Raw genomic sequence first — 23,509 nt, forward strand, 5'->3', positions numbered from 1 at the left:
ACGTGTATGGGGTCATGTTTCCAGACCACGTGTATGGGGTCGTGTTTCCATACCACGTGTATGGGGTCATGTGGCCGGACCACGTGTATGGGGTCATGTGGCCGGACCACGTGTTAGGGGTCGTGTTTCCAGACCACGTGTATGGGGTCATGTGGCCGGACCACGTGTATGGGGTCGTGTTTCCAGACCACGTGTATGGGGTCATGTGGCCGGACCACGTGTATGGGGTCATGTGGCCGGACCACGTGTATGGGGTCGTGTTTCCAGACCACGTGTATGGGGTCATGTGGCCGGACCACGGGTTAGGGGTCGTGTTTCCAGACCACGTGTATGGGGTCATGTGGCCGGACCACGTGTATGGGGTCATGTGGCCGGACCACGTCTATGGGGTCGTGTTTCCAGACCACGTGTATGGGGTCATGTGGCCGGACCACGTGTATGGGGTCGTGTTTCCAGACCACGTGTATTGGGTCGTGTTTCCAGACCACGTGTATTGGGTCGTGTTTCCAGACCACGTGTATTGGGTCGTGTTTCCAGACCACGTGTATTGGGTCGTGTTTCCAGACCACGTGTATGGGGTCATGTGGCCGGACCACGTGTTAGGGGTCGTGTTTCCAGACCACGTGTATGGGGTCATGTGGCCGGACCACGTGTTAGGGGTCGTGTTTCCAGACCACGTGTATGGGGTCGTGTTTCCAGACCACGTGTATGGGGTCGTGTTTCCAGACCACGTGTATGGGGTCGTGTTTCCAGACCACGTGTATGGGGTCGTGTGACCGGACCACGTGTATGGGGTCATGTGGCCAGACCACGTGTATGGGGTCGTGTGGCCGGACCACGTGTATGGGGTCGTGTGGCCGGACCACGTGTATGGGGTCATGTGGCCGGACCACGTGTATGGGGTCGTGTGGCCGGACCACGTGTATGGGGTCGTGTTTCCAGACCACGTGTATGGCGTCGTGTTTCCAGACCACGTGTATGGGGTCGTGTTTCCAGACCACGTGTATGGGGTCGTGTTTCCAGACCACGTGTATGGCGTCGTGTTTCCAGACCACGTGTATGGCGTCGTGTTTCCAGACCACGTGTATGGCGTCGTGTTTCCAGACCACGTGTATGGCGTCGTGTTTCCAGACCACGTGTATGGCGTCGTGTTTCCAGACCACGTGTATGGCGTCGTGTGGCCGGACCACGTGTATGGCGTCGTGTTTCCAGACCACGTGTATGGCGTCGTGTTTCCAGACCACGTGTATGGCGTCATGTTTCCAGACCACGTGTATGGGGTCGTGTTTCCAGACCACGTGTATGGGGTCGTGTTTCCAGACCACGTGTATGGGGTCGTGTTTCCAGACCACGTGTATGGGGTCGTGTTTCCTGACCACGTGTATGGGGTCGTGTTTCCAGACCACGTGTATGGGGTCGTGTTTCCAGACCACGTGTATGGGGTCGTGTTTCCAGACCACGTGTATGGGGTCGTGTTTCCAGACCACGTGTATGGGGTCATGTGGCCGGACCACGTGTATGGGGTCGAGTTTCCAGACCACGTGTATGGGGTCGAGTTTCCAGACCACGTGTATGGGGTCGTGTTTCCAAACCACGTGTATGGGGTCGTGTTTCCAGACCACGTGTATGGGGTCGTGTTTCCAGAACACGTGTATGGGGTCGTGTGGCCGGACCACGTGTATGGGGTCATGTGGCCGGACCACGTGTATTGCGTCGTGTTTCCAGACCACGTGTATTGCGTAGTGTGGCCGGACCACGTGTATGGGGTCATGTGGCCGGACCACGTGTATGGGGTCGTGTTTCCAGACCACGTGTATGGCGTCGTGTTTCCAGACCACGTGTATGGCGTCGTGTTTCCAGACCACGTGTATGGCGTCGTGTTTCCAGACCACGTGTATGGCGTCGTGTTTCCAGACCACGTGTATGGGGTCGTGTTTCCAGACCACGTGTATGGGGTCGTGTTTCCAGACCACGTGTATGGGGTCATGTGGCCGGACCACGTGTATTGCGTCGTGTTTCCAGACCACGTGTATTGCGTAGTGTGGCCGGACCACGTGTATGGGGTCATGTGGCCGGACCACGTGTATGGGGTCGTGTTTCCAGACCACGTGTATTGCGTAGTGTGGCCGGACCACGTGTTAGGGGTCATGTGGCCAGACCACGTGTATTGCGTCGTGTTTCCAGACCACGCGTATGGCGTCGTGTTTCCAGACCACGCGTATGGGGTCGTGTTTCCAGACCACGTGTATGGGGTCGTGTTTCCAGACCACGTGTATGGGGTCGTGTTTCCAGACCACGTGTATGGGGTCGTGTTTCCAGACCACGTGTATGGGGTCGTGTTTCCAGACCACGTGTATGGGGTCGTGTTTCCAGACCACGTGTATGGGGTCGTGTTTCCAGACCACGTGTATTGGGTCGTGTTTCCAGACCACGTGTATTGCGTAGTGTGGCCGGACCATGTGTATGGGGTCGTGTGGCCGGACCACGTGTATGGGGTCGTGTTTCCAGACCACGTGTATGGGGTCGTGTTTCCAGACCACGTGTATGGGGTCGTGTTTCCAGACCACGTGTATGGGGTCGTGTTTCCAGACCACCTGTATGGGGTCGTGTTTCCAGACCACGTGTATGGGGTCGTGTTTCCAGACCACGTGTATTGCGTAGTGTGGCCGGGCCACGTGTATGGGGTCATGTGGCCGGACCACGTGTATGGGGTCGTGTTTCCAGACCACGTGTATTGCGTAGTGTGGCCGGACCACGTGTTAGGGGTCATGTGGCCAGACCACGTTTATTGCGTCGTGTTTTCAGACCACGTGTATGGCGTCGTGTTTCCAGACCACGTGTATGGCGTCGTGTTTCCAGACCACGTGTATGGGGTCGTGTTTCCAGACCACGTGTATGGGGTCGTGTTTCCAGACCACGTGTATGGGGTCGTGTTTCCAGACCACGTGTATGGGGTCGTGTTTCCAGACCACGTGTATGGGGTCGTGTTTCCAGACCACGTGTATGGGGTCGTGTTTCCAGACCACGTGTATGGGGTCGTGTTTCCAGACCACGTGTATTGGGTCGTGTTTCCAGACCACGTGTATTGCGTAGTGTGGCCGGACCACGTGTATGGGGTCGTGTGGCCGGACCACGTGTATGGGGTCGTGTGGCCGGACCACGTGTATGGGGTCGTGTGGCCGGACCACGTGTATGGGGTCGTGTGGCCGGACCACGTGTATGGGGTCGTGTGGCCGGACCACGTGTATGGGGTCGTGTTTCCAGACCACGTGTATGGGGTCGTGTTTCCAGACCACGTGTATGGGGCCGTGTTTCCAGACCAAGTCTATGGGGTCGTGTTTCCAGTTCACGTGTATGGCGTCGTGTGGCCAGACCACGTGTAAAGGTGTCGTGTGGCCAGACCACGTGTATGGCGTCAAGTTTCCAGTTCACGTGTATGGCGTCATGTTTCCAGTTCACGTGTATGGCGTCGTGTGGCCAGACCACGTTTATGATCTGGTGGTTTATGGTAGTTTATGATCTAAAGTGAACTTGATACACTGAGTGTACAAAACATTAGGAACAGATTCCTGATATTGAGTTGCACCCCCTTTTGCCCTCAGAACAGTATCAATTTGCCGAGTCATGGACTCTACAACGTGTCAATCTGTACATAATTGCTGTAAGTTTAAAAAAAAAATGGCCTGCATACTCAAACATGCTTGCTATCTAGCAAGCAGCTAAGGGGGATTACTAGTCAGTTGTCCAACTGAATGTATTCAACTGAAATGTGTCTTCCACATTTAACTCAACACCTCTGAGTTGTGCAGGGGGCTGCCTCAAGCGACATCCACGTCTTCGGTGCCCGGAGGAACAGTGGGTTAACTGTCTTGCTCAGGGGCAGAACAACAGATTTTTACCTAGTCAATTCGGGAAATCAATCCAGCAACCTTTTGGGTTACTGGCCCAACGCTTTAACCTCTAGGCTACCTTGCTAGCTGATTAATTTGATTATAAAGGCAACAATATCAACACTGACTTGAACAGGAGAACGTTGGCCATTTATTTGTGACTTTGTCACTTGTCAGTATGTGTAGGCTGTGTTTCAGTCTGGCAGCAGGCACAATGAAGGTCCTTTAAGTGGATGGCATTTACGCAAAGACACACCTTTCCCCAAGACCAGCCCAGCACACACGGCCAGGCCGGCCGGCCCGGCAGACACGGCCAGGCCGGCCGGCCGGCCCGGCAGACACTGCCAGGCCGGCCGGCCGGCCCGGCAGACACGGCCAGGCCAGGCCGGCCCGCCGGCCCGGCAGACACGGCCAGGCCAGGCCGGCCCGGCAGACACGGCCAGGCCAGGCCGGCCCGGCAGACACGGCCAGGCCGGCCCGGCAGACACGGCCAGGCCGGCCCGGCAGACACGGCCAGGCCGGCCCGGCAGACACGGCCAGGCCGGCCCGGCAGACACGGCCAGGCCGGCCCGGCAGACACGGCCAGGCCGGCCCGGCAGACACGGCCAGGCCGGCCCGGCAGACACGGCCAGGCCGGCCCGGCAGACACGGCCAGGCCGGCCCGGCAGACACGGCCAGGCCGGCCCGGCAGACACGGCCAGGCCGGCCCGGCAGACACGGCCAGGCAGGCCCGGCAGACACGGCCAGGCAGGCCCGGCAGACACGGCCAGGCCAGCCCAGCAGATACGGCTAGGCCAGCCCAGAAGATATGGCCAGGCAAAAGCCCCCATGTTTTCCTTCAAACTATATTTTTTCTCTCTCACAACACAAGCAGTGGGGCTCCATCTGTTGGGAAAAACAACAGCGGATCCGGGCTTTAAAATCTGCTTTAGACAAACCAGTTCAAGATGTATTTTAACAAATGAGAAGACAGTCAGTAATTTGGACATTGTATTGTGAAAAGCAAATGCTCTATATGAATTGCAATGTGTATTACAAAACAGTGTTTAAGTTGAGTGAAAAAGTGACTGTATGATGTTGTGTGTTGTACTAAACCAAAATGTCCTTAGAGATTTGTAACTGTATTTTTCATGATCTGTTTTGTAACTAAGAGTTATGAACATTTACCACAGACTTGCACCAATGCCATTTTAAAAAAATGTAGTCTGAAAACAATTTAACTTGAACACATTACTTAAATATTAATCCAACCATTACTCCATACAACAAGATCATACTATAGAAGGAATAGCCTACATTTGATTGTAAATTATAGTATATTTATGGCTATTTGTGTAAAAATCCACAGTCTACCAGTCTATGAATCTGAGAGTGGTTCCATACAGTCTACCAGTCTATGAATCTGAGAGTGGTCACATACAGTCTATGAATCTGAGAGTGGTTACATACAGTCTACCAATCAATGAATCTGAGAGTGGTTCGTCTACCAGTCTATGAATCTGAGAGTGGTCACATACAGTCTATGAATCTGAGAGTGGTCACATACAGTCTATGAATCTGAGAGTGGTTACATACAGTCTACCAGTCTATGAATCTGAGAGTGGTTACATACAGTCTACCAGTCTATGAATCTGAGAGTGGTTACATACAGTCTACCAGTCTATGAATCTGAGAGTGGTTCCATACAGTCTACCAGTCTATGAATCTGAGAGTGGTCACATACAGCCTATGAATCTGAGAGTGGTTCCATACAGTCTACCAGTCTATGAATCTGAGAGTGGTTCCATACAGTCTACCAGTCTATGAATCTGAGAGTGGTCACATACAGTCTATGAATCTGAGAGTGGTTACATACAGTCTATGAATCTGAGAGTGGTTACATACAGTCTATGAATATGAGTGGTTACATACAGTCTACCAGTCTATGAATCTGAGAAGTGGATACATACAGTCTACCAGTCTATGAATCTGAGAAGTGGATACATAGAGTCTATGAATCTGAGAGTGGTTACATACAGTCTACCAGTCTATGAATCTGAGAAGTGGATACATACAGTCTACCAGTCTATGAATCTGAGAAGTGGATACATACAGTCTACCAGTCTATGAATCTGAGAGTGGTTCCATATAGTCTACCAGTCTATGAATCTGAGAGTGGTTCCATACAGTCTACCAGTCTATGAATCTGAGAGTGGTTACATACAGTCTATGAATCTGAGAGTGGTTACATACAGTCTACCAGTCTATGAATCTGAGAAGTGGATACATACAGTCTACCAGTCTATGAATCTGAGAGTGGTTACATACAGTCTATGAATCTGAGACTGGTTCCATACAGTCTATGAATCTGAGACTGGTTCCATACAGTCTACCAGTCTATGAATCTGAGAGTGGTCACATACAGCCTATGAATCTGAGAGTGGTTACATACAGTTTACCAGTCTCTGAATCTGAGAGTGGTTACATACAGTCTACCAGTCTATGAATCTGAGAAGTGGATACATACAGTCTACCAGTCTATGAATCTGAGAAGTGGATACATACAGTCTATGAATCTGAGAGTGGTTACATACAGTCTATGAATCTGAGAGTGGTTACATACAGTCTACCAGTCTATGAATCTGAGAGTGGTTCCATACAGTCTACCAGTCTATGAATCTGAGAGTGGTTCCATACAGTCTACCAGTCTATGAATCTGAGAGTGGTCACATACAGTCTATGAATCTGAGAGTGGTTACATACAGTCTATGAATCTGAGAGTGGTTACATACAGTCTTCCAGTCTATGAATCTGAGAAGTGGATACATACAGTCTACCAGTCTATGAATCTGAGAAGTGGATACATACAGTCTATGAATCTGAGAGTGGTTACATACAGTCTACCAGTCTATGAATCTGAGAAGTGGATACATACAGTCTACCAGTCTATGAATCTGAGAAGTGGATACATACAGTCTACCAGTCTATGAATCTGAGAGTGGTTACATACAGTCTATGAATCTGAGAGTGGTTACATACAGTCTATGAATCTGAGAGTGGTTACATACAGTCTACCAGTCTATGAATCTGAGACTGGTTACATACAGTCTACCAGTCTATGAATCTGAGAGTGGTTACATACAGTCTATGAATCTGAGAGTGGTTACATACAGTCTACCAGTCTATGAATCTGAGAGTGGTTACATACAGTCTATGAATCTGAGAGTGGTTACATACAGTCTACCAGTCTATGAATCTGAGAAGTGGATACATACAGTCTACCAGTCTATGAATCTGAGAAGTGGATACATACAGTCTACCAGTCTATGAATCTGAGAAGTGGATACATACAGTCTATGAATCTGAGAGTGGTTACATACAGTCTATGAATCTGAGAGTGGTTACATACAGTCTACCAGTCTATGAATCTGAGAGTGGTTACATACAGTCTACCAGTCTATGAATCTGAGAAGTGGATACATACAGTCTACCAGTCTATGAATCTGAGAAGTGGATACATACAGTCTACCAGTCTATGAATCTGAGAAGTGGATACATACAGTATCTCCAGCCCCATCATCCATCAGCTTGTTATTGTGATTAAATTATTATTTAGTTTTGTGGGGGACTACAGGTACAAAAAAAATCAATCAATCAAAGAATTGCATACAAAGATAACCCCAACCCATTTCCCCTTATTCCCCATCCACCCATCCACCCTTATTCCCCATCCACCCATTTCCCCTTATTCCCCATCCACCCAATTCCCCTTATTCCCCATTTCCCCTTATTCCCCATCCACCCATTTCCCCTTATTCCCCATCCACCCATTTCCCCTTATTCCCCATCTACCCATTTCCCCATCCACCCATTTTCCCTTATTCCCCATCCACCCATTTCCCCTTATTCCCCATCCACCCCCCCCCCAGCATCCTTCTACCCACCCGGAAACCCTGCCACGCACCTCGCCCACCCCTCAGCTTTAAAGTGAAACTGATCACCTCTTTAAGCTGCCTGAGTTTTTGAAGCATCTCATACCTCTGTGTTCTAGAAATGGTTGAAATAATTCAAGTATGATGACCATAATATAGGACACCATACACGATTAAAGTCTGTCACTGCTCAGCTATCTGATGTCCATAATATAGGACACCATACATGATTAAAGTCTGTCACTGCTCAGCTATCTGATGTCCATAATATAGGACACCAGACATGATGAGTGTAAACAACTTACTCATTGGACTGATGCCATATGATGGTCATGGACAAACTGAACTAAAGTGAGAGGGGGATACACGTGCTATAACATTCAAAAAAGGAAGAACATTTCTGAGCACTTGGCAAATACATTGGGAACGGAGTGTTGTCAATTTGGCAGGTGTATCCTACTAATATCGATTTAATCACTGTAAGAGGTGAAACTGAAATGATTGTTACATACCCACGTTCAGCTCTTTTCCAAATACGGTCCTCTCTCCCAGGGCAGAACAGTTCCACCGTCCGTTTTTGAACTGAAACTGGCACTCATTGATGCCCATCTGAGCTCCTTCTCCGATCACTATGATGGCGTCGGGTCGGCTCTGACAGATCGTCCGCTGTCGTGGAGCTAAACCCGGGATCTTGTTACAGATGATACCCGCGCCTAATGCCACCACGGACGAAAAAACCCTGTGAATTGTATTAGTTACATTAAATGATGGCAAATAATGAATAATGCGTTGGATACTTGTCATCAACATGGTTTCAAAATATTTGGACATAGTGTTGAATGATAATCATGCAAGTATATTGACATTTTACACGGACTATAAATCATAAATACATTACAATACAAAACCATTTAACATACTGTAGCGACCCGCACAATATTTTCAATCCGAGATATTCTTGGTCATGTTTATTTCTCTGTTTGATGTTAAAACTCTATTTAAACTATAATATAAATCCCACTGTGCCGGACAGTAGGCTAATACATGTCTATTAGGGCTAATAGCTCATTTACTCAGGTATCACAATTAATGGAACAATGAATTAAACAAACTAGTCTACCTAATATTATTTCGTTAACAATAAATGATGAAGGTATTATTTCCTGCCCACATGTCTCATATGATCTGTGTTCATAGCTATCCACTGACAACATTCCCCAGCTCTCATCCCTAATTCCACGCTATCAGGTCTCAACATGCACAATGTGCTACTCACCCTATTTTCAAATACACTATTCCCAAGCAGAGAAACATGTGGAAAATCCAGCAGCGCGTTTTCATGCTCATGATCACCAGCCAGTTGGTTTGATATGACCGCTACAATCAGACCGTGTTCTCTTCTGTCTGCACCCAGCCCGGACCGGCAGGCAGGCAGGCAGACACGCGGGAATTCCAGGTAAACTTATTGGCGACAGAAATAAAAGACTCCGGGGGACAAATGAAAGTTCCTCTGCAAACGAGTCGGAAATATCCTGGGGTATATGTGGAATTGTTTCGGTCGCATTGGTCAGCCTGTCTCCGGTACCTTAAGAGAAAGAGATATAACAGATCCTAGTGCTCGCCTGCAGGGCCGATGGTATCTATGTCTGATATCTATCAGGGCGTGCTGCTAACACACGCACCAGCAGCAGCTCGCTGACTTCAGCACTGAGACACACTGCTGCTGCCTCCGAAACAAAGTCACCGATACTCGCTAGGATCCCCTGGAACAGTGACTGACCGCATTTGTATAAAAGAAGATTGACATGTGCTTCCTAATGATTACATTTTGGATACAAAATATCGATTTGAAGAATTAATATAATTAATTGGCATTCAAAGTTTATAATGATCATGTTCCTGTTGCAAAGTTTGCATGACAGAGTGAATGAATGTAGCGTGGGGTATTACTTTAAAGCCATGTAGACAGTCTGCTAACTACACTACATGACCAACAGTATGTAGACAGTCTGCTATCTACACTACATGACCAAACAGTATATAGACAGTCTGCTATCTAAGGTATGTAGACAGTCTGCTATCTACACTACATGATCAACGGTATGTAGACAGTCTGCTATCTACACTACATGACCAACATTATGTAGACAGTCTGCTATCTACACTACATGACCAACAGTATGTAGACAGTCTGCTATCTACACTACATGACCAAACAGTATGTAGACAGTCTGCTATCTACACTACATGACCAACAGTATGTAGACAGTTGTTATGCACACCTCTATGAAGAGGGAACGCAACACCCTGCTACAACTAAGCTCTCCGTGAAGTGAAAAAGTTATGGACTGTAGGTGCGAGTAAGAATTACAACAGGCAGAATGTGGTACCGTATACAAGGACTTTATTCCTTTACACGGTAATATGGGGAAAAGGGGCTGGACAGAACCAAAGCAAAGAAAGTACATCTCAAAGCCCCCCCCCTCTCCTATCTTACCTGCCTACCCACTACTTACCTAATTTAGCACCACCTGGTGCCCTAACCAAAATACAGGGAGTGGTCCGCCCAGGTCTTACCTAGTGTGCCTAGACAATGAATATACTACGGGTATATGTATGCCCGCGGGCCTCTTGCCTAAACACTCCCAAGGTGCCTTCCCCTTTCCCCCTGGGAACAAATGAAACAGAATATTAAACAATTTCACAAACAAACTAAGAAACAAAGGACATCAAATAAGCTCTATCTGAGAAACAAACTCACAAAACATACCAACTCTCAGCAATGAACTCCCAGCAAAATCTCTCAGTAATCCCTACCTCCAAAATCTCTCTATCACAAACAATCGCTCTGCAATGACCTCCCAGCAAATCTCTCTCTCCTGAACAGAACACTGGCTTTTATATAGCTTCAGAATGAATGTGTAACTGGAGACAGCTGTGTCTTGACGAGGGGGCGGGGTCAGCTCTCCAATTAGCCCTGGAGTCGACCAATCAGCTGCTTGAGGGATTTCAGGAAGCCATTTCCTGAAATAAAACACATGCAAATACACAAACTACAACACAAACTGGGGAACGTAACACGCCCACCACAAAAATTGCAAACCTAGTTTTGCAATAACAAAAGCCATCGCTTCCCCAGTTAGTAAACCCGTGATAGAGCGTCAGCAACCACATTCGCCGAGCCCTTCACATAAGCTATACATTATAACAATAGCTGTACATTATATCCATGTACAATCAGAGCCCACCGCATAAGGCGGCGGTTCTGGTTGTACATTTGCTTCAAGAACACCAACGGATTATGGTCTGTGAAGACCATTACAGGCAAGGCACTGGAGCCCACATATACCTCAAAGAACTGTAAGGCAAGCAATAAAGCCAGCGTCTCTTGTTCAATTGTAGAGCATCTTGACTGACACGAGTTGAACTTACGGGAGAAGAAACTGACGGGCCAATCCACTTCGTCTTCATCTTCCTGTAAGAGAACCGCTCCCACCCCCACTATACTAGCATCTACCTCCAATTTAAAAGGTTTGTCAAAGTTGGGGGCGGCAAGCACTGGGGCACTACAAAGTAGTGCTTTAGCGGACTCAAAAGCGTAATTACAGTCCTTGGACCACTTGAATGGTACCTTGGGACTAAGCAGAGATGAAAGGGGAGCTACTACCGTTGAGAAATTCTTACAAAATGTACGATAGTACCCTACCATCCCCAGGAATCTGCGCAATTCGCGGCGAGTCGTGGGAGCAGGAAAAGCAACAATTGCTTCCACTTTGCCAGTTACTGGGCGCACTTGACCTCGTCCCACTTGTTTACCTAAGTAAGTCACTGTAGCCTTCCCAAACTCACACTTGGCCAAATTGAGGGTTAAAGAAGCATTCTCCAACCGCTGAAACACACTTTTCAAAGTAGAGAGATGATCAGACCAAGTAGACGAATGAATCACCACATCGTCAAGGTAAGCAGTACAATTTGGCACATCCACGAACACAATGTTAACTAGCCGCTGAAAAGTAGCAGGTGCATTACACATGCCAAAGGGCATCACAGTGTATTGTACGAAGTTATCTGGCGTAACAAAAGCCGATATGTCAGAAGCTCGAGAGGTCCGAGGCACCTGCCAATAACCTTTTAGCAAATCTAACTTAAGCAGCAGAGCCAATTCTATCAATACAGTCATCTAAGCGAGGTAGAGGAAAAGAATCAGACTTTGTAACTGCATTTACTGCATCCGACTTAGAATACGTGGACAACTACAAATACTTAGGTGTCTGGTTAGACTGTAAACTCTCCTTCCAGACCCATATCAAACATCTCCAATCCAAAGTTAAATCTAGAATTGGCTTCCTATTTCGCAACAAAGCATCCTTCACTCATGCTGCCAAACATACCCTTGTAAAACTGACCATCCTACCAATCCTCGACTTTGGCGATGTCATTTACAAAACAGCCTCCAATACCCTACTCAACAAATTGGATGCAGTCTATCACAGTGCAATCCGTTTTGTCACCAAAGCCCCATATACTACCCACCATTGCGACCTGTACGCTCTCGTTGGCTGGCCCTCGCTTCATACTCGTCGCCAAACCCACTGGCTCCATGTCATCTACAAGACCCTGCTAGGTAAAGTCCCCCCTTATCTCAGCTCGCTGGTCACCATTGCATCTCCCACCTGTAGCACACGCTCCAGCAGGTATATCCCTCTAGTCACCCCCAAAACCAATTCTTTCTTTGGCCGCCTCTCCTTCCAGTTCTCTGCTGCCAATGACTGGAACGAACTACAAAAATCTCTGAAACTGGAAACACTTATCTCCCTTACTAGCTTTAAGCACCAACTATCAGAGCAGCTCACAGATTACTGCACCTGTACATAGCCCACCTATAATTTAGCCCAAACTACTACCTCTTTCCCTACTGTATTTAATTTATTTATTTAGCTCCTTTGCACCCCCATTATTTTTATTTCTACTTTGCACATTCTCCCATTGCAAATCTACCATTCCAGTGTTTTACTTGCTATATTGTATCTACTTTGCCACCATGGCCTTTTTGCCTTTACCTCCCTTATCTCACCTCATTTGCTCACATTGTATATAGACTTGTTTATACTGTATTATTTACTGTATGTTTGTTTTACTCCATGTGTAACTCTGTGTCGTTGTATGTGTCGAACTGCTTTGCTTTATCTTGGCCAGGTCGCAATTATAAATGAGAACTTGTTCTCAACTTGCCTACCTGGTTAAATAAAGGTGAAATAAATAAATAAATAAAATGAAATAAATAAATTTACGCGACGATAGTCCGTACATAAGCGGGATGTACCGTCAGGCTTAGGAACAAGAATACATGGGGAACTCCAGGAGCTGTTACTGGGTTTTGCCATGTCATTCTGTAATAAATAAGCTACCTCACTTTTCATTACCTCCCTTTTCTTAGCATTAACCCGGTACGGATGCTGACGTATCGGAACAGCGTTCCCCACATCCACATCATGTTCCAAGATGTGCGACTTGGAATGTCCTGAAACACACTGAGAAAACTGTTTATCAATAGGATAAGATCCTTAGTTTGATCATTATCCAAATGTTCCATTTGAGAGGGTAACTTCTTCAGCATCTCTGAATTACATAGGCGTTCACCTTGCTGTAACGTATGGCGTAACTCCAACCCGTCCTCCTTATCCTCATCTAGGTCCCAGCCAGGCTTCAGCACCACCGCAGCCACACTGGAGACGGCGGGCTGGACCGGCTTACTTGAGGAGCTGTCGGGAGAATCACGCAAATAATATGTTTTCAGCATGTTAACATGACACACGGGAAGAACGCCTTCGATCTGGTGTCTTTATCACATAATTGGTGTCATTGATTTTCTTTTCCACCAGATATGGTCCAGAAAAACGTGCTGACATAGGTGAGCCAGGGATTGGCAACAAAACTAAAACTTGATCCCCTGGTGCAAAATAAACAGCCAACAGCCTTTTTGTCATAATGCAACTTCATGCGTTTTTGAGACGAGGAGAGAGACTTTTGGGCTAACGCACATGCGGCGTGCAGTCTCTCACGCATCTTACTGACATATTCCAACACATGTTTAGGGGCGCTACTGGGTGTAGGAGATAAGATATGCTCCTTCAAAACTTTAAGCGGACCCCGTGGGGTGTGTCCAAACACAAGGTCAGCAGGGCTGAACCCTAAGGACTCTTGTATCGTTTCCCTTATAGCAAATAGGACAAAGGGCACCCCCTCATCCCAATCAGTACTGGTATCCATACAATACTTGCGTAGCATTGCCTTCAGCGTCTGATGCCAGCGTTCTAGAGCCCCTTGACTCTCTGGATGATACGGACTAGAGACCTGATGGGAAATACACAATGTCTTTAACACATTTGAAAACAGTTTAGGCATGAAGTTGGATCCCTGATCAGTTTGGATTACTTTAGGGAGTCCAAACGTAGAGAAGAACTTCACTAGTGCCTTCACCACAGTCTTAGCCGTTATAGTACGGAAAGGAATAGCCTCTGGGTATCGAGTAGCACTTCACATTATTGTTAGTAGGAACTGGTTACCTGACCTGGTTTTCGGCAATGGACCTACACAATCAATTATCACTCTTTCAAACGGTTCCCCCACCAAAGGAATCGGGCAGAGTGGCGATCGTGGAACTGTTTGATTCACTTTCCCAGTGAGTTGACATATGTGACATGTTTTACAAAATTGGACCACGTCAGACTTTAAACCTGGCCAGAAGAAATGACGAAGGACCCGGTTATAAGTCTTTGTGATCCCCAAATGTCCAGACCACGCCTGGTCATGGGCGAGTGACAGCACCTGCTGTCGGAACGGTGTAGGAACAACCACTTGACGGACTTCACTCCAGTCATTAATGGTGTCATGAGATGCCCATTTACGCATCAAAACTCCTGCTTCCATAAAGTAGGCGGTCTCTCTAGTTTTAGCTTCCTCAATGGAAATTACCAAAGCAAAACACTTGCGAAGACTGGTGTCTTCTTTTTGACATTCAATCACCTTCTCAGGGGTGACAGACAAAAGAATGTCATGTAATTGGGGCACAATTTCGTTTTCCCCTGCCTTAGTTTTTACGGGGGTAAAAACTGTCGGCATTGCAGAAGGCATACTCGGTGCATTGTCTTCTACTTTAACATTCTCAAAAATGGAACTTGCCAAATCCACCACATCTCCTAGCTTGCGAGATTGTGCCCTCGTTAACACACAAGCAGGAAAAACATGTGGAAATGCTTGAACCAATTTCTCATCTGTAGTTCTGATTTCTGGATTGTCTACTACCTCTAACACAGGAATGACATTACCACCAGCAATATCATTCCCTAGTAGCAATGTGACTCCTTTTACTGGCAGTGTAGATACTACACCAACACGGAAACGTCCTGATACCAAGTCTGACACTAAGTGGACCCAGTGTAATGGTACAGGTACGGTTTTTGTCTCTATCCCCTGTAATATGACATGTGAGCCACAATACGTTTCAGGAGACCAGGGTAAAGCATCAGTAATGATTACTGACTGCGCCGCCCCAGTGTCTCGTAGGATTTGGATAGGCTTTTGATCAGCTTGTTCTCCTGTTAAGGAAACATAACCGGCAGAGATAAACAGAGCATAGACAGGATCCGGTTTCTCAAATGCTGAATCAATAACTCGATCCAATGGACGAGCCAAAGACTTGACTAAACCCAAAAATGAAAAGTTTGGGGACGGTGACTGGGACTGTTGCGGTTTATTTTTCAAAACTGGGCAGTCCGCAATCACGTGACCCTTTTGGTGACAGTAAAAACATTCACGGATTTCATGAAAAGGAGAAGCGACCTGAACGAGGAACTGATGACGTAATCGTCCGGCCTTCAAAACGTGGTGCACCAAAGACAGTCTTGTGTGTCAAAGCGTTATCATCTGCCAACACTGCTGCTTGGGCCAATGTCACCACTTTCTGTTCATTTAAATGAACTACAATTCTATCTGGGAGGTTTCCTTTAAAGTCCTCCAACAGCATCAACTCCTTAATATCAGAAAAGGTGTTAGCTTTGCTGGCTGAACACCAGCGACTAAACAGAGACTCTTTGTCCCTAGCAAATTCAACAAATGTACGGTGAGATGTTTTTTTGTGGTTCCTGAAGCGCTGTCTATAAGCTTCAGGCACCAACTCATAAGCCCGCAACACGGTAGTTTTAACTGTATCGTAGTGTAAACTGTCTTCCAGGGAGAGAGCAGCTACTACTTCCTGGGCTTTCCCAGACAATTTACATTGTAACAGGAGCGGCCAAACCTCGAGTGGCCAATGCAGCGCAGCGGCCACACGCTCAAACGCAGAGAAATAAGAATCAACTTCCGACTCTCGGAATGGAGGGACTAAAGCTATGTTTTTACTCACATCGAAGTGGGTTTGATGATGAGCAGCTTGTAGAGTCGCACTGGAGCGAGCGTCTAGCGCCAGTTGTAAGATCCTCACCTTGTCAGCTTATATTTTCCTAATTTCAAGTTCAAAATTCATCTGTCTCTCTTTATCTTTTTGCTCCATTTCTAACCGAGCCAGCCTCACCTTCAGCCTAGCAGTTCCATCTGAACGACCCGAAGCAGAAGATAAAGGATCGAATCGGGGCAATGTAAAAGGGGTACGAGGAACCCCTTCCTCCGCCTTGTCATCCGACTTGGCATCGGAAGGTCTACCCATCTCCTCTCCTTGCAATGAGAGAATCCGTTCTCTCACTAAACCCTCCCTGACTAGCAACAAAAGCTCAACCTTTAGGGATTTCTCAGGGAAAACAAATCCATAATGGTCAGCTATATAAGGTCTACTTTACGAAACCTACCCAAACAATCAATAGAGGGCGTTTCAAAAAAACTTGGAGATGGCTGATGCAGCCATCTTATACAATGCAGTCTCCTGAACACACTAACTAAACAAGTCATCCAAACTCACAATCTACCATCACACCTCAATCACTAACCACAGAGAGCTCAGAGCAGCAGGGTCCGGTGGGTTTAATGGAAAGATCCCGGATGAGCCCCCATTATGTTACGCACGCCTCTATGAAGAGGGAACGCAACACCCTGCTACAACTAAGCTCTCCGTGAAGTGAAAAAGGTATGGACTGTAGGTGCGAGTAAGAATTACAACAGGCAGAATGTGGTACCGTTTACAAGGACTTTATTCCTTTACACGGTAATATGGGGAAAAGGGGCTGGAAGGAACCAAAGCAAAGAAAGTACATCTCAAAGCCCCCCCCCTCTCCTATCTTACCTGCCTACCCACTACTTACCTAATTTAGCACCACCTGGTGCCCTAACCAAAATACAGGGAGTGGTCCGCCCAGGTCTTACCTAGTGTGCCTAGACAGTGAATATACTACGGGTATATGTATGCCTGCGGGCCTCTTGCCTAAACACTCCCAAGGTGCCTTCCCCTTTCCCCCTGGGAACAAATGAAACAGAATATTAAACAATTTCACAAACAAACTAAGAAACAAAGGACATCAAATAAGCTCTATCTGAGCAACAAACTCACAAAACATACCAACTCTCAGCAATGAACTCCCAGCAAAATCTCTCAGTAATCCCTACCTCCAAAATCTCTCTATCACAAACAATCGCGCTGCAATGACCTCCCAGCAAATCCCTCTCTCCTGAACAGAACACTAGCTTTTATATAGCTTCAGAATGAATGTGTAACTGGAGACAGCTGTGTCTTGACGAGGGGGCGGGGTCAGCTTTCCAATTAGCCCTGGAGTCGACCAATCAGCTGCTTGAGGGATTTCAGGAAGCCATTTCCTGAAATAAAACATGCAAATACACAAACTACAACACAAACTGGGGAACGTAACAACAGTCTGCTATCTAAGGTATGTAGACAGTCTGCTATCCACACTACATGATCAACGGTATGTAGACAGTCTGCTATCTACACTACATGACCAAACAGTATGTAGACAGTCTGCTATCTACACTACATGACCAACGGTATGTAGACAGTCTGCTATCTACACTACATGACCAACGATATGTAGACAGTCCGCTATCTAAAGGTATGTAGACAGTCTGCTATCTACACTACATGACCAACAGTATGTAGACAGTCTGCTATCTACATTACATGACCAACAGTATGTAAACAGTCTGCTATCTACACTACATGACCAACGGTATATAGACAGTCTGCTATCTACATTACATGACCAACAGTATGTAAACAGTCTGCTATCTACACTACATGACCAACGGTATGTAGACAGTCTGCTATCTAAAGGTATGTAGACAGTCTGCTATCTAAAGGTATGTAGACAGTCTGATAACTACACTACATGACCAACAGTATGTAGACAGTCTGCTATCTACACTACATGACCAATGGTATGTAGACAGTCTGCTATCTACACTACATGACCAACGGTATGTAGACAGTCTGCTATCTAAAGGTATGTAGACAGTCTGCTAACTACACTACATGACCAACAGTATGTAGACAGTCTGCTATCTAAGGTATGTAGACAGTCTGCTATCTACACTACATGACCAACAGTATGTAGACAGTCTGCTATCTAAGGTATGTATACAGTCTGCTATCTACACTACATGACCAACAGTATGTAGACAGTCTGCCATCTACACTACATGACCAACAGTATGTAGAGTCTGCTATCTAAAGGTATGTAGACAGTCTGCTATCTACACTACATGACCAACAGTATGTAGAGTCTGCTATCTAAAGGTATGTAGACAGTCTGCTATCTACACTACATAACCAACAGTATGTAGACAGCCTGCTATCTACACTACATGACCAACAGTATGTAGACAGTCTGCTATCTACACTACATGACCAAACAGTATGTAGACAGTCTGCTATGTACACTACATGACCAACGGTATGTAGACAGTCTGCTATCTACACTACCAACGGTATGTAGACAGTCTGCTATCTACACTACATGGCCAACGGTATCTAGACAGTCTGCTATCTACACTACCAACGGTATGTAGACAGTCTGCTATCTACACTACATGACCAACAGTATGTAGAAAGTCTGCTATCTAAGGTATGTAGACAGTCTGCTATCTACACTACATGACCAACAGTATGTAGACAGTCTGCTATCTACACTACATGACCAAACAGTATGTAGACAACTGCTCATAGAACATCTCATTTCAAAATCATGACATTAATATGGAGGTTGAGGGGTTGAGGTCAGGGCTCAGTGCAGGCCAGTCAAGTTCTTCAACACTGATGTCGACAAACCATTTCTGTATAGACCCCACTTTGAGCAAAGGGGCATTGTCATGCTGAAACAGGAGAGGGCCATCCCCAAATGGTTACCACAAAGCTGGAAGCACAGATACGTCTAGATTATTTTTTGCGGACGACACTACAGTGGTAGGCTTGATTACCAACAACAACGAGACAGCCTACAGGGAGGAGGTGAGGGCCCTCGAAGTGTGGTGTCAGGAAAATAACCTCACACTCAACGTCAACAAAACTAAAGAGATGATTGTGGACTTCAGGAAACAGCAGAGGGAGCACCCCCCCTATCCACATCGATGGGACAGTAGTGGAGAGGGTAGTAAGTTTTAAGTTCCTCGGCGTACACATCGCAGACAAACTGAATTGGTCCACCCACACAGATAGCATTGTGAAGAAGGCTCAGCAGCGCCTCTTCAACCTCAGGAGGCGGAAGAAATTCGGCTTGTCACCAAAAGCACTCACAAACTTCTACAGATGCACAATCGACAGCATCCTGTCGGGCTGTATCACCGCCTGGTACGGCAACTGCTCCACCCACAACCGTAAGGCTCTCCAGAGGGTAGTGAGGTCTGCACAACGCATCACCGGGGGAAAACTACCTGCCCTCCAGGACACCTACACCACCCGATGTCACAGGAAGGCCATAAAGATCATCAAGGACAACAACCACCCGAGCCACGGCCTGTTCACCCCGCTATCATCCAGAAGGAGAGGTCAGTACAGGTGCATCAAAGCTGGGACCGAGAGACAGAAGCTGTTTTTCAATCTCAAGGCCATCAGACTGTTAAACAGCCACCACTAACATTGAGTGGCTGCTGCCAACATACTGACTCAACTCCAGCCACTTTAATAATGGGAATTGATGTAAAATATATCACTAGCCACTTTAAACAATGCTACTTAATATAATGTTTACATACCCTACATTATTCATCTCATATGTATACGTATATACTGTACTCTATATCATCTACTGCATCTTTATGTAATACATGTATCACTAGCCACTTTAAACTATGCCACTTTGTTTACATACCCTACATTACTCATCTCATATGTATATACTGTACTTGATACCATCTACTGCATCTTGCCTATGCCGCTCTGTACCATCACTCATTCATATATCTTTATGTACATATTCTTTATCCCTTTACACCTGTGTGTATAAGGTAGTAGTTTTTGGAATTGTTAGGTTAGATTACTTGTTGGTTATTACTGCATTGTCGGAACTAGAAGCACAAGCATTTCACTACACTCGCATTAACATCTGCTAACCATGTGTATGTGACAAATACATTTGATTTGATTTGATTGTCATCGTGTGCTGTAGCGTTAAGCTTTCCCTTCATTGGAACTAAGGGGCCTAGCGCGAACCATGAAAAACAGCCCCAGACCATTATTCCTCCTCCGCCAAACTTTACAGTTGTCACTATGCATTAGGACAGGTAGCGTTTTCCTGGCATCCACCAAACCCAGATTTGTCCATCGGACTGCCAGATGGTGAAGTGTGATTCATCACTCCAGAGAACGTGTTTCCACTTCTCGAGAGTCCAATTACGATGAGCTTTACACCACTCTAGCCGACGCTTGGCATTGCGCATGGTGATCTGAGGCTTGTGAGGCTTGTGAGCGGCTGCTCGGCCATGGAAACCCATTTCATGAAGCTCTCGATGAACAGTTCTTGTGCTGACGTTGCTTCTAGAGGCAGTTTGGAACTCGGTAGTGAGTGTTGCAACTGAGGACAGATCATTTTACACGCTACGCGCTTCAGCATTCGGCGGTCCCATTCTGTGAGCTTGTGTGGCCTACCACTTCGCGGCTGTGCCGTTGTTGCTCCTAGACGTTTTCACTTCACAATAACAGCACTTACAGTTGACCGGGGGCAGCTCTAGCAGGGCAGAAATTTTACAAACAGGCTTTTTGGAATGGTTTCATCCTGTGACTATGCCACGTTGAAAGTCACTGAGCTCTTCAGTAAGGCCATTCTACTGACAATGTTTGTCTATGGAGATTGCATGGCTGGGTGCTCGATGTTATACACCTGTCAGCAACGGGTGTGGCTGAAATAGAATCCACACATTTGAAGGTGTGTCCACATACTACTGCATAAATAGTGTCTGAAGGGGTGTCCACATACTGCTGTATATATAGTGTCTGAAGGGGTGTCCACATACTGCTGTATATATAATGTTTGAAGGGGTGTCCACATACTGCTGTATATATAGTGGATGAAGAGGTGTCCACATACTGCTGTATATATAGTGTATGAAGGGGTGTCCACATACTGCTGTATATATAGTGGAGGATGGGGTGTCCACATACTGCTGTATATATAGTGTATGAAGGGGTGTCCTGTATATATAGTGTATGAAGGGGTGTCCACATATTGCTGTATATATAGTATATGAAGGGGTGTCCACATACTGCTGTATATATAGTGGAGGATGGGGTGTCCACATACTGCTGTATATATAGTGTCTGAAGGGGTGTCCACATACTGCTGTATATATAGTGGATGAAGGGGTGTCCTCATACTGCTGTATATATAGTGGATGAAGGGGTGTCCTCACACTGCTGTATATATAGTGTATGAAGGGGTGTCCACATATTGCTGTATATATAGTGTCTGAAGGGGTGTCCACATACTGCTGTATATATAGTGGATGAAGGGGTGTCCTCACACTGCTGTATATATAGTGTATGAAGGGGTGTCCTGTATATATAGTGTATGAAGGGGTGTCCTCACACTGCTGTATATATAGTGGATGAAGGGGTGTCCTCACACTGCTGTATATATAGTGTCTCTCAGGACGGTTTGACTTATCCTTGAAAACAAGAAGGCTCCTCCCATTTCCAGACTATTTTTTCGTTGTTTTGCTACATTAACAGTCTTCCTTGAGGATGCAAGCATCATAGCATCACAGCCTGGAGTTTGATGAACCTCTAACACCAAGTAAATGAACTAATGGGCATTTTTATTAAGCTACCGCTTGTTCACTGCCAAATGTTATGGATTTAATATTACAATAGTTCTCTCTGTTTCAGAAAACATACCCTTGTCTTTGTTATTATTATTATTTTTTTTTGATTGTGTCATTTGTCATTCATATAACTGTTCTCCTAGTCTTCAGTAACTATAATCTGAAGGACAGTGTGTTGTTGTGTTGTGGTTAGCATCAGTACAGCCCCCCCTAGTGGTCAACTTTTGTATCAACCATCCAATGGGAAAATGTTGTGAAGCGGACCCACTGACAGATTAGTGGTTGTATCATTACCTAGAGAGGACCCACTCTGACTGATTAGTGGTTGTATCATTATCTAGAGAGGACCCACTCTGACTGATAAGTGGTTGTATCATTACCTAGAGAGGACCCACTCTGACTGATTAGTGGTTGTATCATTATCTAGAGAGGACCCACTCTGGCAGATTAGTGGTTGTATCATTACCTAGAGAGGACCCACTCTGACTGATTAGTGGTTGTATCATTACCTAGAGGACCCACTCTGGCAGATTAGTGGTTGTATCATTATCTAGAGAGGACCCACTCTGGCAGATTAGTGGTTGTATCATTACCTAGCGGACCCACTCTGACTGATTAGTGGTTGTATCATTATCTAGTGCAGGATCTGGTGGCAAACACTTTTATCACGTGGAGACTTCCAGTACATTTACAGTCAGAGTGATGACCTCATGTCCTATTGTACAGACCATTCACAGAGGATGGTCACAACTGAGTCAGTTGGCTCATGGCAAGAGACACATGCAGTCATTCAGGGAGTCAGCCAGCCATTCAGGCAGACAGACAATCAGGCAGACAGTCAGTCAGTCAGTCAGCCAGCCATTCACTCAGTCAGTCAGTCAGTCAGCCATTCACTAAGTCAGTCAGGCAGACAGTCAGTCAGTCAGTCAGTCAGTATACAAGTGATTAATTCAGGCAGACAGTAAGATGGGCAGTCAGCCAGTCAGTCAGTCACATGAAGCTCTGATGGGACAGAATCATAACCTGAGACCCCAAAGTTGGACTTTTGATCCATATCTCCCAATTCCATCAGTCCATACATGATTTATTACACTCTGCCATTTGGAAGCATGCTTTCAGCTAGAAGTTTCCACTGGCTATAACATCAAGGCAGGGACAGTGCATTCGGAAAATATTCACATTTTGTTTTGTTACAGCCTTATTCTACAATGGATTGCATTTTTTTTAAACAACACCCCATAATGACAAAGTGAAAACAGTTATACACTACCGTTCAAAAGTTTGGAGTCACTTAGAAATGTCCTTTTTTTTAAAGAAAAGCACAAGGCCAGTTGTATTGCTTCTATAATCAGGACAACAGTTGTCAGCTGTGCTAACATAATTGCAAAAGGGTTTCAGCCGTTTCCGTTTCCAGCTACAATAGTCATTTACAACATTAACAATGTCTACACT

The 23,509-nt window shown here is 46.1% G+C and overlaps 1 protein-coding gene across 1 annotated transcript in view; it reads right to left on the minus strand.

Annotated features, from left to right (window-relative positions):
- The window catches only part of LOC139414500 (wingless-type MMTV integration site family, member 7Aa), a 68,359-nt gene extending 59,090 nt beyond the window's left edge, over positions 1 to 9,269 (minus strand). The window contains exons 1-2 of the mRNA XM_071162410.1: positions 9,078 to 9,269; positions 8,314 to 8,540 (exon numbers count right to left, since the gene is read on the minus strand). Coding sequence (XP_071018511.1) covers positions 8,314 to 8,540; positions 9,078 to 9,148 — 298 coding nt within the window. The 5' untranslated portion in view covers positions 9,149 to 9,269. The remainder of the gene's footprint in view (positions 1 to 8,313; positions 8,541 to 9,077) is intronic.
- Positions 9,270 to 23,509: the final 14,240 nt, after the last annotated feature.

Source organism: Oncorhynchus clarkii, chromosome 7, assembly GCF_045791955.1.
Source record: "Oncorhynchus clarkii lewisi isolate Uvic-CL-2024 chromosome 7, UVic_Ocla_1.0, whole genome shotgun sequence".
In the NCBI taxonomy this organism is placed as follows: domain Eukaryota; kingdom Metazoa; phylum Chordata; class Actinopteri; order Salmoniformes; family Salmonidae; genus Oncorhynchus; species Oncorhynchus clarkii.